The following is a 13,589-nucleotide window of genomic DNA, read 5'->3' as shown; positions in this document are numbered from 1 at the left end:
TATACAAAACTCAAACTACTGGTCATGCGATTGTAGGTGAAACCTTAAAATTGCACAAACATTTAGAGCAGATAGTCTACCATTTGTAAACTGCACAAAACATACACACATCCCTTCATATTTCATCTCAAAAACATTGATATATATTAATATATATAAAATTTAAGAGATGTGGATCAGCATTTTAATTTTCATTGTTTTTATACCACAATTCATGACTCTAAAGCACAGCTTGAAGCCACAGTCGGTCTACAGTACAACGCACAGTTCACATTGCATTGCAGCTTCATGTTTATATTAAAACTAACAGCAAAACCTGGAAGTGTAATTCAGCCTGATGCTTTTTAACTACTGTACTGGCCCAAATTAAGCCAGTGTGTAGGGAGAAAACAACTTAAAGAAATACAGAAAAGGCAAGAAGGAACCCACAGCCAGACTGTCCTGCACACACATTAAAAATTAAAGACCCAACTCCCTCCGTCCACACCCACCCACCCACACACACACACGCACACAAAATGCAAAATCAAGGAAAGTGCTTTGCAGTTTGAATAACACATAGAAAGACAGATTCAAAGACATTTTAGCAGGTGGAATTGTATTGTTAAATCTGATCACAAAAACGAGAGAGTAAAAGAACAGATGTGGTTGTAGTTTTGCTTGACTTCCAAAAAATTAAGAATACACAAGTGTCACAACACAACATCAATGTACTGGCCCCTTTTGTCAAATCTAAGTCACTTTTATTGTGATTACAACATACTGATACTGATTTACAAGACATACTTAAAACCAGAGGCCTGTCAAATTTTGTACAATCTTGTATAATATTTAACCTCGTCATGCAAGCGGAGAGCATCCTGAGTAAAGCTGAGGTAAATCTCCAGCACTGAAGGGAAGCTAGAGACGAATTACACTTTCCTTGCTGATAAATCGTGCAGCTGTGTGTATGGAGTAGTGGCTCTCTTTAGCAAAGGACACAAAATGGTAGGCTTCAGGTGAAAATCAAGCTGACTCAGCTAATGCAATAAAAAAGCAAGTTAAGCATCTAGACTACTGAGCAGGAAGGCCTGAGGGCACTGTTAGAAGTATCTGTACTGACTGCCAACGTCAGAGAAAGAACCCCAAGTCCAGATTTAAAATGCGACTTGCTGAGATATGCAGATCAATAGAAGCAGAAGATTTCAGTCAAATAAATACTTGACAATTACCTTTAAAGTGATACTCTAATATCAGACACTGCTTGTGGATTGTAGCTTTTGCAGAATGACAATTGTTGTCTGCTTAGATGGCAAAACAGTGCCATCAATCTGTGATCACAATCTACTTCTGTCCATCCCTGTACTAACGACGCAGACTATAAACGATGGCGTAGCCACTGTGATGTTGCCCACTGCTTTGTCAACTCTGAGTTTTGAAACTTGATTGTTAGCACTTCCACAGCGCCAAAGCTGGATTTGGAGCCAAAAGTGACCATATTTGGATGAAAGGGTGGAGTGGCTGATGTTAGCGAGCAAGTAAAGTTGTCGCGGCTCAACCCGTTTCTTGTTTAAAGCTACAAACACGTTAATCTAATGGCTACACTTGGAGATTTTACATTGGGAATCTATGGGGGCTGACTCGCCTTTGGAGCGTTTTTGGTACTTCGGTGTGTTTCGGCCCCGGAAGTTGCCGTTTGCCTAAAATTGAAGGGTTAATTATATTATTTTATTTCTTGCTTCATTCTAATTGTAATATTTCATTAATGACAGAAATATCTTCCTTCTGTTATTCACCAGTCTCCACCGGTGAGTGCTGATACTTGGGTAGGTAAGATTTTAGATGAGATATCACTTTAAGGAATTTCAGGCTAAATACTTTTTACATACCCAATTCTAAGTTGAGCGAAGAGAGTAGAAAGCAAAGCAGCGGAGTGGAATGCACAGCATTCATCTTCAGCAGTATAAAGTTACTCCATTGGGGGTCAGCAGTGTTAGGCCATACACTCATGAAAGAAGAAAGCACTGAAACAGATCAAATAATGCTGCTTTAACTCAAAGATAACTTCCTTTTGCCAGATAAATAAATAAATTCAGAAAGAGAAAGTGGTGATTAGGTTGATAAACACACAGAAAGCAAGCATCTGTTCATGGTGAGAAATGCCCAGGTAACTTCAAACAGTCGGTTCAGCTACATTAGAATCTGCCTGAAGACGAGCAGGCCTCGAGGACAGCAACAACATTTAAAAAAAGGCACACAAACCTTCATTTAATTGGCCATACATCCACACAAACCCTGAAATCCACACAGAGACAAGAAAGTTGAGCACTCTAGTTAAAGGACTCCTAGAGTGCACGGTGTTGCAGGAGCAGGTAGACTGGGACAAGAGAGCCTGTTTGAAGGTTGAGAGGCTAAAGATTGTAGATGAGTGGATGTTCAGCTGTAGCACCCCCACAAAAACCCCTTCAGTAGTGTCAGAAAGATGGGGAGGGGGGCGTAACTTGTTCAAACAAGGCAGTTATAAGTGGAAGCTGGATACAGAGGAGGGTCAGATGAGCGAGCTCTCTGCTTCAGACTTGCTCCTTGAAGGCTCCTTGTGCAGCCCTGGAAGCAGCATTAGCAGTGGCCGTTTGTACAGTTTTGTTAGACATGACGCCCGTGGCAAATTCCTGCTGTGCCTTCTCAAAACTGGCACCGGTGGTACGGTACATGCCATGGACCTGAGGGGAGAAGGAAAGGCGGAAAAGAGGGTAAAATTAGGGCCTGAAGAGTCTGTAACAGACATCACTCAGATATCTTATAGGCTGACTGTGCATTTACCTTTTTGAACATGATGAGAGACAGGACAGCCAGAGCGGTAAAGAGAGCAGCAACGAGGATCATTATAATGCCCACTGGGATGCTTTTATTCAGGCCAGTCAAAGCTGAGATCCACCCGCTAGGGATAAGAAAATCATTAACACACAACAACGACGTGACAACTAACCAGTCTCACTACCATCTCAATCCTCTGAGAGAACTACTTGTTTAAAATGCTGTAGTTTACTTGGGTGAAGTCACACACCAGGAGCACTCAAACTACAGAGGGTAAAGCAAAGACCCGGCCTCCACACTACCTAGACCTAAAGGATGTGCCACCATAGACACTTACAGTGGCACAACAGGAACCTAGACAGTGTTATCCATGTGGCATGTTGTAGCTGTTCACTGTAAATACTCACTAGACTAAATGTATATTCTAATAAAAAATTTTTTAAATGGTTCTTAACTAATGCAGGGTTTCCTCCTGCTTTCCTCCTAAAAGCAAAACAAAAACTGCAAGAAAAAAAAAAACAAAACGACAAATTCAATATCTAATTAACACAAATATAGAAATATTTCAGGCTTGGTCTTAATCATCGCATTATCTGATCAGTTCATGAGATCTACGATATAGAGTACTGATACTTTTCTCAGTATAATACTAAGACCAAAATCTAGACTAAATGCAAAGCCAACCACCTCACTAAGTAACCCCAGATGTGTCTTTGTAACATCTGTCTTACCTAAAAATGTCATAAAAATACAATGCTATGGAAATTTATTTTAAGTCGTGTTATCTTACCTGGCTCCCCAGCCAGCGATGCCAATAGACTGGATGACATAGATGCCAATCTGACAGACGTAAATGAAGAAGAAAATAAAGAACCTGAACGAGCTGTCGATCCTGTAGAAAGATGAAAGTGGAGGATATGAAGAGCACAGTGGGCACAGGAGGGTCATCGTGATTGTTGTACTTGTGGACACAATTTTGGATCATGTTGTTTACCTGAATGCAGCATAAAGCGGTCTGTACCAACAGACAAAAGAACATGGCGTGAAAAGCAGAAGCCAGAGGATCGACAAGCCAAAGTCCACACCTCGGTTTCCATCCACAGCAAACCAGGAGAGGCAGGCGATCAGGTTTGCAAGCAGAGTCCCAGTGTGCACTGAAAGGTCAAGAGAGAGAGAAAAAAAATACAGTAAATATGTGGAGGGGGACTTCGGCTTAAGTGTGACGGTGTGCCAGAACGGCTGTTTAAGTGTACATGCCAAAACATGGAAAATAAGCTGAAGGAGAAGTGTCCAATCAAGTCCTACCAAATCAAGCCTTGGATGGAAGAGGAGGAAACACTGAAACTTAATATTTAAACATGTAACACAGTGCAGGACTGGAAACAACATACGCACACACACGCGCACACAGTTAATAATTCATTACCATTTGCTCTCGAGGGCCTAACAGTGTCTGCAAAATTAAAGGTATTACACATTCACTGAGTCAGTTTGACTGCAGGGATTTTACAGCACAGTGTGAAATATGACAATAGCCCGCTAGCTGACATAGCAGTGGTACCGAGACCCTTCACCTGAGCTTGAAAAAGATACAGCCGGTTGATTTAAAAATCAAAGTCTTTGTACTTATTAGTAAAAACGACTGAATTCTGTAAACCAGCCTTATAGCAAATCATATGATCAAGCTGCTTCATCAGGTTGCAAGACTGCGGCACGTGCATTTGTCATGTGGCTACTGAATTCTACTTGAAGTCTTGACTCCACCCCCCACATACACCAACAGAGAGTATTTTTCACCATCAGGAGCTATGAGGTTTTGACTCGGGGAGTTGGTGGATTAAACTACTCAGGACTGCTTTAAATGAGTCATCTGAAACAGCAGATTATCAGCTCATTAACAATTTCATTATTTCAGCAGATGTGGTTCTACGTGTTTGCACGTATGAACGTAGTTTAGAATGCAGTTTGCTAAAAAAGTTTGCTAGTATTAGCTGATAATTTAGCACAAATGTTTAATGCAAACAAGGCCACTTCATTGGCAAGTGCAGAATCAATGGGTGATCTCACAGTGTCTAAGTCCATCTTTTAGATACAGTCTGTGGGGAACATGCATAAAACTATGTATGCAAGCAGGAATAAAAATGCAGATGCTATCTTTTTATCAGATACGTAAGTTTATAGTCATTTCGAGTCCTTTCTTTAGTTGTAAATGGATATACACACCCTCTCTTGTCATTTTGCACAAAAAAGAAAAGAAAAAAAGAAAAAAGGAACTAAAGAGCATGAGTAATCTGAGCTGCAGTGGCCATCCCTGTAAGTACAAGTAGGCCACAGGTGATGCACTACTTATAGCCTAGCTCTGAAATCCAGAGGATAAAAAACTCCAGACTTGGTACAAGACAGCAAATTTCTTCTGTCAATTTTAAGAAAAAGTTTACTTACACATCCAGAGGTAGTACATGATTTTGACTGTCTTCTGAAACTCTACGGGAATGTCTACAGTAATATCGTGGTAGAAACACGGAGCCACAGGAAACCTCTCTGGGAGAGGAGGCCAGTTGTTTTTCCTGCCTACAATAGCAGAAAAAAAAAAAAATCAAAGTCAAGCTTGTGAGTTACTTCAACATCTTTTTGAAAGTGTCGCTCAGGTTTTACGTGCTGCTCTTCTGTCAGATGACAGTTAGCAGTTACTGAGTGCAAATACTGATTCCCGCTTATTTTTTGTGTGCATGAGAATTAACATTTAAATTAACATGTAGTCATTGCTTGGCATATAATGAGCCATTCTGTGGATTTATAAGCGTCATCATTATCTGTAATGCTTTGCTATGACAGCACTGATCTGTGGCTGTGTTGTGATGACATACTAACCCCCAGATACGTTGATTGACTGCATCTCTCGCTCCCGGCGGTCCAGCTCTGCAGCCTTATTTTCCAGCTCTTCCTGTCTCCTTAGCAGCTCAGCAGCTGCCTGCGACTGCTCCTGCAAACACACACAAACAAATGTCAACACATTGGAAATAGTACACAAACTTTTTGGCCAATTACTTTCCCCCTCCCTGCTCACTAGAAATGCTCCATTTCTACTTTTGGAATAAATCCAATTCTCTGCAGAGACAGCACCAGCAGGAGAACAGACATCATAACAACACATTCCCCAGAGTCTGCTTCACAAACGAGATGCTCAATCTCAAGTTATTTCCTCCACCAACCACGATTTCCCTCTGACTCTGTGTCTACTTCTGCTACAAAGGCCAATCACAGATAGAGGCGGTCTCCCGCAGAGCCACTTTTCTGTCCACAAACTCAGTGTGAAATCAGCCGTGGTGTTAATACATTTTCTCTCAGTCTCTGCTGGTGTTGCTGGACTAAAACAATAGATGCACCACAGTCTGCTTGCTCATGGTGACACGTAATGCTCTCACTTCAGTTCCAATAGCTTTGGTAACTCAATCAGCATTTCTTTGTGTAAAAATAAGAATGCCTTTGTATAATCTGAAAAGAAAGTGGCAGAAACTACAGCAGCAGCTGTAAGCATAGCCAAAAGTTCTACTGAAATAACTGCTGTTATTTGGCTGTATACCATCAACACATATACCTGTGGTTGAGCTTGTGAGTAGGCTGGGGGCTCCTCTGTGGGTTTCATGATGGCTGGCTGAGTGCTGACAGCAGGGCCTGTAGTCTTGGGGGCCATACTTGCAGGTGTCTATAAAGTACACATGGTTAGAGCAAAACTACATGATTCCTATAACTGCTAATGATGTGACCTCACAGTTAATCAGAGGTTTGTATTGCAATACTCAAAACACAACTAAATCTCATATTTTATTAGAGCATTAATAAAGATGCACAGCAAAAAAATAAAAAAAACAAATGAAAGCAACAAACGGTAAAGAGCACATGTATGAAAAAAAAAAAACGTACAATACAAATTTGTGAAATTGATGAGGTTGTACTGTAGAGAGAGAGAAGCCTGTGTAAGCTCTTAAGAGAAACAAAAATGTTTGAGCCAAGCTAAGCAGTGATACAATATCCATGCTCAAACATCTAGTGCCCAACCTTTTGCAGCCCTATAACAACATCTTTTCAAGGCCATTTCTTCACAAAGCTTCAAAAAGCTAAACTGACCACAATACTTCAGTCTCTTGGCTTCCAAACTTTTTATTGAAACAGTCTTCTTACAGCCCTTTGTCACTGATAAAGTTGCTTCTCAGATGGATTCAGTCAAATAACATTTAGATGGCTGAAAATGATTACACTGATGCAGTCACATATCTTGCGACTGCTGAAAGCGATCTTGAATTCCAAGGTGGGAACCACTGCTCAATGTTAGGATTTAGTCTTATGTAACTGCATGTGTGTATGTGCTAAGATATGTGCAGTTGGAAGGCACAAAACAACAGTGAAGCTGTTGGCAGTGAAGCTATCGAAGAATGGCTGAGCCTGTTGGGCTGCACGGGTAAAGGCTTAATAATCGGGGTCTTGCCAATGGACCCTAACCCAAGGTCTGAAGGATTCCTAGTATTCCTCTCCTGGGGAGGATAACAGAGGTCCCAAGTTTCTTACCCATCGCCATCTTTTGAATACTTTGCTACTGGAGACCCTACCAGGGGCAAGTCAAAACTCCAGCTCAATAAGGTGGCAATTCTTAGAGTGGAAGCTTTCAGGACACATGTCTTGGTGGCTTTAGGAGCTGAGCATGTGAACCACGTGATCACTATGTTCTAGCAGTTGCCTATATATACAGACTGGGCAGCGACTCATAACAAGACGACAGCTACAGACAAGAGAAAGAAACAGAGATAGGGTGAGATTAGTGATTTGGAAGAGGCTCAGAGTCGAACAATACTGGGATGGATATTTCTCAGCATTTAGATAAGGTGTTCTGGCCATGTCTAGCTGAAACAACAGGGCAGTGACATCAGCAACAAAGAGAGGTCCGGTTTGCCTGGTCTGTACCCACGACCAATAACATAGCTAAGTGCATAGAATACATGTCTGAACTATACAAAACTGTAATTGTATATTCCATTATTAGCTTGGGATCCATTAATATGATGAAATATTTTATTTAAAAAAAAACCCCAAAACTAAAGCATAAACTGAGACTGAATAATCATCAGCTGCTCTTCTCTGACTGAAGAGTGTGGCATTTTACAGATAAAGCACAACTCTTTGTTGTCACACTTGTCTGCCTTGGCGGACAGATGTGGGATTTATTAGTCTTTTATTCTGCTGAATATAATTTTAAAGGAATGTGATTTTCACATGATGTATTACAAAGCTGGAAAAATAAGTAAAACTTTAGGCTCAAATACCTACTGAGTAATTCTGGTGGACCTACCTGATCTTTAACCTCACTGCTACTAAATGCAAATATCCAAGTACTCACCGATTTGCCATCTGCAAAGGGATTGTACTCCTCTAACCCTGGAGGAGATGTCTGTCTCACTTGTGTCACTGATGGATCCTAAAAAAAAAGGAAGAAAAAAGGATTAAAAGGGAATGCTTTACATGAGATAAATGTAATTGAGTAATACTATAAAGCAATACATTTTGTTTGATCTGTCTTGTCTTTGTGTTTCAACCAGGGATAGCAGTAGAAATCCCTACAGAGTAAAACCCTCCATTATTCTGCTGAGATCCAGGCCAAAGCTCTCTGTATTCAAAATGCAACAGGCCTATAATTCAATACTGGCAAAGACAAGATGATTCCAATAATTTTCACGAGAACGTCATTATAAATAGCCAAGACCACGAGTTTCTTGAGCTGCTCTGGCAGCCAAAGACCGAAATAAAAAGACATACTTTGGTTATGCTTTGTGCTCCTAAACTGCTAAAGCACTCCATGCTTCTTTTAACTACAGTCCTAATTTGCCAGACTGACATATCAAAACTACTTTCAAAATAAAGCAAGCCACTACTTTATATTCTACCTCCATTTGCATGCAAAACTCCTTTTTCCTGTCAGTGTCAGCTAAGCTACACTGTCATACATCTCTTTTGATAATAAGCTCACCATCACCTGCCGTCAGTCACGCACGAATTTCAAATTGTTGCTCAAGATTAACATCTAATCCGTATAGTCCGAAGTGCTGTCCTTATCCCGTCTCAGTGCAGTCCTCTCCGTCTCCCTGACTCTTAAATTTCCACACACACACACACACACACACACACACACACACACTAAATATTTCAGGGCCTGTCGTGTTTAAAATTTAACGCTGCACTAGTGCGTGGCTGGACAAACACATACTGCAGATTCAACGAAGTCTTCATTTTGAAACCTCCAGCTCTGGAGTTCCTGCTCCAGAACATTAAAAAACAAAAACAAAAAACAAAACAAAACAACAACCCCCCCACCCCCACCCAAAAAACACAAGGAGAATCAGCAAACGTGTGTTCACCATGATCTTGATTAAAGTGCAGGATTCAAAAAAGGTGCACAGTTCAACCACCTGACGACACCATATCTAAGACTTCAACTCTCTGTGGTTTCTACTCATTTCACGTTTGATTAAGCTACAAACCTTACAAAGTGAGCTCTTAGCTGCCTTACAAAGTTTTTTTTATTCGCTAACATAGAGCCTAATGTCTGAGCCCACATCCAGAGAAATAGGCCAAAACAGCCTCAACAATCTGATGTAGGGCTGGGCGATATGACCCAAAATTCATATCTCGATATTTTTTAGCTGGATGGCGATATAAGATATACATCTCGATTTTTTTTTTTAAGCCATAAAGTAAGAACAAAAAGAGAGTTCTTAGTCAAAGCTGTGTCCCAGATGTCACACAGGCACTTTTATTAACATACAGCACAGATGTACATGAAAAATTACTCAAAATTAAATTATGAGAATTCATTAAATAATAATGCTCCATAAATAAAAGAAAACAAGGTTGTTTTTGTGCTAAACAAAGAGCTCACAATTGTGCAGTCAAAATGTAAACTAAAAGACGCTGAGCGTAATAACAAAGACAGATTTCACAGCTGCTCTGTTCCCAAGTTTTACTGTGTGACTGATAGCCTGGAGTTTGAAATCCGCTTCATAACCACCTCTTATGGTCCTTATACACACACAATACGGTAATATTACGTTGATGGACAGTACGTATCACTCCGCGAAGCTCCTCGGTAGCCGTAATGCGCCGACAATCTATCAAGCGGTGCAGCTCCGTAGCTTACCAAAGTCGTACTCAAACATTTTTGACAGATTGCTGAGCGCCGTGTACCACATAAAATCGGTTCGCGGCCATCAAGCACAACCAGAATTCATACATAAGGCGCGCTATCAACTTTTGAGAGAATGAAAGGATTTTAGGGTTAGCGCTGTTAGCTCATTAGCATGTTTAGCTCGTTAGCACGTTGACGCCGTCCAGCCCCACGCATGGGGCGATGCGCAGTAACTCGTTAACGGAGATTTGCCGTGTCCGTCTTGTCGCTGCCTGCACGTGAAGCGATGGGGGAGGAGGGGGAGTTGTCTTCAGTGAAGGCGAGGCGGAGTAACGTTGCGTAGAGACAAAAGTGGACGAAAGAGAGGCAAACTTGCGGCTCCACAACTATAATTATAACGTAACATAGACTATATCGATATAAAGGATATTGTCACATCTTATATCTCGTATAAAAATATATCGATATGTTTTAAAAACTCGATATATCGCCCAGCTCTAATCTGATGCATGACTGCGAGTGATGAAGCTTAGTAGGAAAGCAGCCAACGAGTACCCTGGAACCACATGTCACCATATGATTTCATGAACTATTGAACATAGCTCAGAGAAGGGAAAAAGCTCCCATTATCCTGAGGCAAGGCAGCCAGAGCCAACGCATGACAGAGAAGTGGGAGGACAGCAGGGCTTCAGCACTCGTGTTAGTATGTTAATGAACCCAATTAATTATTCACTCTCCTTGCGTCTGTGTGGTCAGCCTGTACCATCTTCCCATCAACGCTGGGTTCTTTTAAGTCTGTGCAATGAATCAAACCAACTAAAATAGATTTTTTTAAATATAGTATTCTCTGACAAAAACAAACAAAAACACACATGCTTTCCTTGTACTGTGTAGAACCAAGCAGGCACAGATATATCACAATTAACAAATACATTGTCTGAGGTTAAAGAACCACAGGTCTAATTCTGGATTAGTCTGATTCTGACTCAGAAATTAGATCTGTTATTTATGACAAAAGGCTGATCCATTTAGTTCAGCTGTATACTGCTCTGTTTTATACTGCTAAATATCAGCAGTAGTGTGCTGTGGCTACTGAGAGGAAGTTAACAGCAAACTACCAACAAATGAGATGACCGGTATAAAAAACTTAGATAACTGTGGCTTTGGCTTCTCTTTTTGTTGTTATAACACTTGCAGGGAAGTATTTACTGCATTTACAGTAGAACAAGGTGTTGTCATCTATCAATTACTGCTATTTTACTTCCTGCTTCTTACCAGCAACATAACACGTGTTGTGTGTGGATGTGCACAATATTGACTTTTAGACTGAGCTTAAATTAAGCTTACTGTAAATAAATTACAGGATTACTACAAATACGTGGGTTCAACCACTAGTTTAACATCAAACAGATAACACCATTATGTGCATTTTGTAAATTATCCTCATTTAAAGAGCATAATTTATAATGTTCTTTGAATGAGCAATATTATTTGAGGGCTTCTAGTTTCCAAATATGAAGTTTTACTCATGTTATTTGTTGTGTATGACAAAAAAAAGTTGATTTTAAGCTTTTGATGGACATAACAAGCACACTGAAGATGTTACTGCTGAGTTCAAGAAACTCAAAATGACGTCCAGATGAACAGAATCAACTTTTGGAGATCTAAATGACAGTCCATTTATTTATCTTTTAAGCATTTCATAGAAAATACTAAAAACTAGAGATGGCACGATACCACTTTTTTATGTCCGATACCGATACCGATATCATAAATTTGGATATCTGCCGATACCGATATGAATCCGATATAGTGTTTTTTAATCAACAAAACTGTTTTTTAAATATCTTGCTGCATTTTGTATAAGTTCATACTCAAGTTTAAAACAACAACTACACTAAAGCTATTCTGTTATACCTGTATGCAAAAAAAAAAATTTCATAGTTCAGCAATACTGATCAATCTAATAAACTTAAACCTACACCATCCTCCCTATTCTGGTATTTTAAAGAGTACTTAGCATAAATATTAAGCAACCTAACTAATAGGGTTCCAACTCCCAGCAACAACAAAAATAAATAAATAAAAAATAGGGAACCACCCCTCACGCTCCACCTCATGATGCTTAATCGACGTAATCAACCTTAATTTGATGCAGTGTGAAAAAAAAAATGCACAGAAATCAATTATTTTTCAAGAAATATTAAATAGATTCAACATCTTTCTTCAACAAAATTGCAGACTGCACAGATGGTACCTTCCCAAAGTAAAAAGTACTATAGCTTACTAGGGTATATATATATATATATATATATATATATATATATATATATATCCTATACACTTCTTTAGCTTATTCTTAGCATGCTCCAATCAAACAATCAATGTTAAAACAATCAATGTGGTCTTAATGAAACTGAGGGAAGCACCTCGTGATTATTTTAATTATTAAATAGTCTTATGTTTTTGGTCCATTAATGTTAGAAATTTCAGAAAATAGCAAAACTTGATTGTTTTGATGAGTACACCTGATATGAGCGGAGGAGGATAGGCCTGGAAATACCAAGGAGCACATGATCACATGAATGCTTTCATTATGACACAACACTGTGTGAGCGTAAACACAAGACGTCTTCAGTCAGACGCCTAAATAAAGACAACAGCACAATAAAGGCAAGGGAAAGGATGTTTGTCTCTGTTTTTACGTTCCTACACAGCATTACATGATCAGGTGATCAGTTTTTAACATTATCGTCTCCAGGTTGGCAAGTTAAGTCAATCACTCTAACGTAATGTCAAACATAAAAGAAACAATACGCAACATCTGAGCATAAGTTGTTTAACTAGGTCGTAAATGTGAGGAAATATGTCGAGCAGGTGGGAATTTAAAGGGATGGGGGATAATTATAACAGAACCCAGCGACCCAACCTGCTTCAGTTTGAATCAGAGCCAACACCTGGAAGCATAGCCTCATATCTTTTAATGTTATGTCACTTCTGCCAGTCAGAGTGCGGCAACATTAAGTGACAGTTCAACTGAAACCGAGCGGGAGGGTTTTGGCAGCAGCTAATTTAAAGTCGCCTTATCAGAGCAGGTTTATTCAAACCAACCCCATGCCAGTCTTTCCTAGCCACGCAGTCTTAATGTAAAATGATACGGCAGCTAAAGTTAAAGTGGCTAATGTAGGCTAATGTAGGCTGTTAAGGTTACCTGAAACGGGTTGCTGAAGTCCGGGTCCGCGAAGGGGTTGCTGTCGAAATCTGACATTGTCCAAATAGGACGACTTATTCCGCTAAATGTGTCTTAAGGCTAATATTTATAGCCAAAGTCGGCGCAGAGAGTTACAAAAGACCAACTGTTTCGAACAAATTGTAATAGAAAAGACAAGGGCTGAAGTCAAACGTCAGACTGTCCAGGTGGGGGATTGGTCACCAGCAGCGGAACACACGTGACATAACGAGACGTCAGGCGGAAGTAGGGAAACGTAAAAAAAAAAAAAAGATCCAAAAAGTAACTTTTAAAAAAAATAATGTTTTATTTAGAAATAATTTAACGCTTTACTCACACTCATTTTTACATTTTGTCATAGAATTGTGATATTTTATCTGCGATTAAATGTCA

General features: G+C 39.8%; 1 protein-coding gene across 2 annotated transcripts; it reads right to left on the bottom strand.

The window, feature by feature from the left end:
- Nucleotides 1-2,007: 2,007 nt before the first annotated feature.
- Nucleotides 2,008-13,430, bottom strand: LOC113025436 (secretory carrier-associated membrane protein 1). 2 transcript variants are annotated; one of them, XM_026173157.1, is made up of 9 exons: nt 13,179-13,430; nt 8,186-8,263; nt 6,392-6,499; nt 5,665-5,776; nt 5,236-5,364; nt 3,788-3,947; nt 3,584-3,685; nt 2,800-2,917; nt 2,008-2,699 (listed from the first exon to the last, which is right to left on the bottom strand). In XM_026173157.1, exons 1-9 carry the CDS (start codon nt 13,233-13,235, stop codon nt 2,550-2,552), a joined length of 1,014 nt encoding a protein of 337 aa, XP_026028942.1. In that variant the 5' UTR covers nt 13,236-13,430; the 3' UTR covers nt 2,008-2,549. The 2 variants fall into 2 exon arrangements, with proteins under 2 accessions (XP_026028942.1, XP_026028943.1); XM_026173158.1 differs by lacking the exon at nt 13,179-13,430 and adding an exon at nt 8,813-8,928.
- Nucleotides 13,431-13,589: the final 159 nt, after the last annotated feature.

Source organism: Astatotilapia calliptera, chromosome 7, assembly GCF_900246225.1.
Source record: "Astatotilapia calliptera chromosome 7, fAstCal1.2, whole genome shotgun sequence".
NCBI classification, from domain to species: Eukaryota; Metazoa; Chordata; class Actinopteri; order Cichliformes; family Cichlidae; genus Astatotilapia; species Astatotilapia calliptera.
The sequence above is the reverse complement of the archived record's forward strand: the minus strand, read 5'-3'. Positions and strand labels throughout refer to the sequence as shown.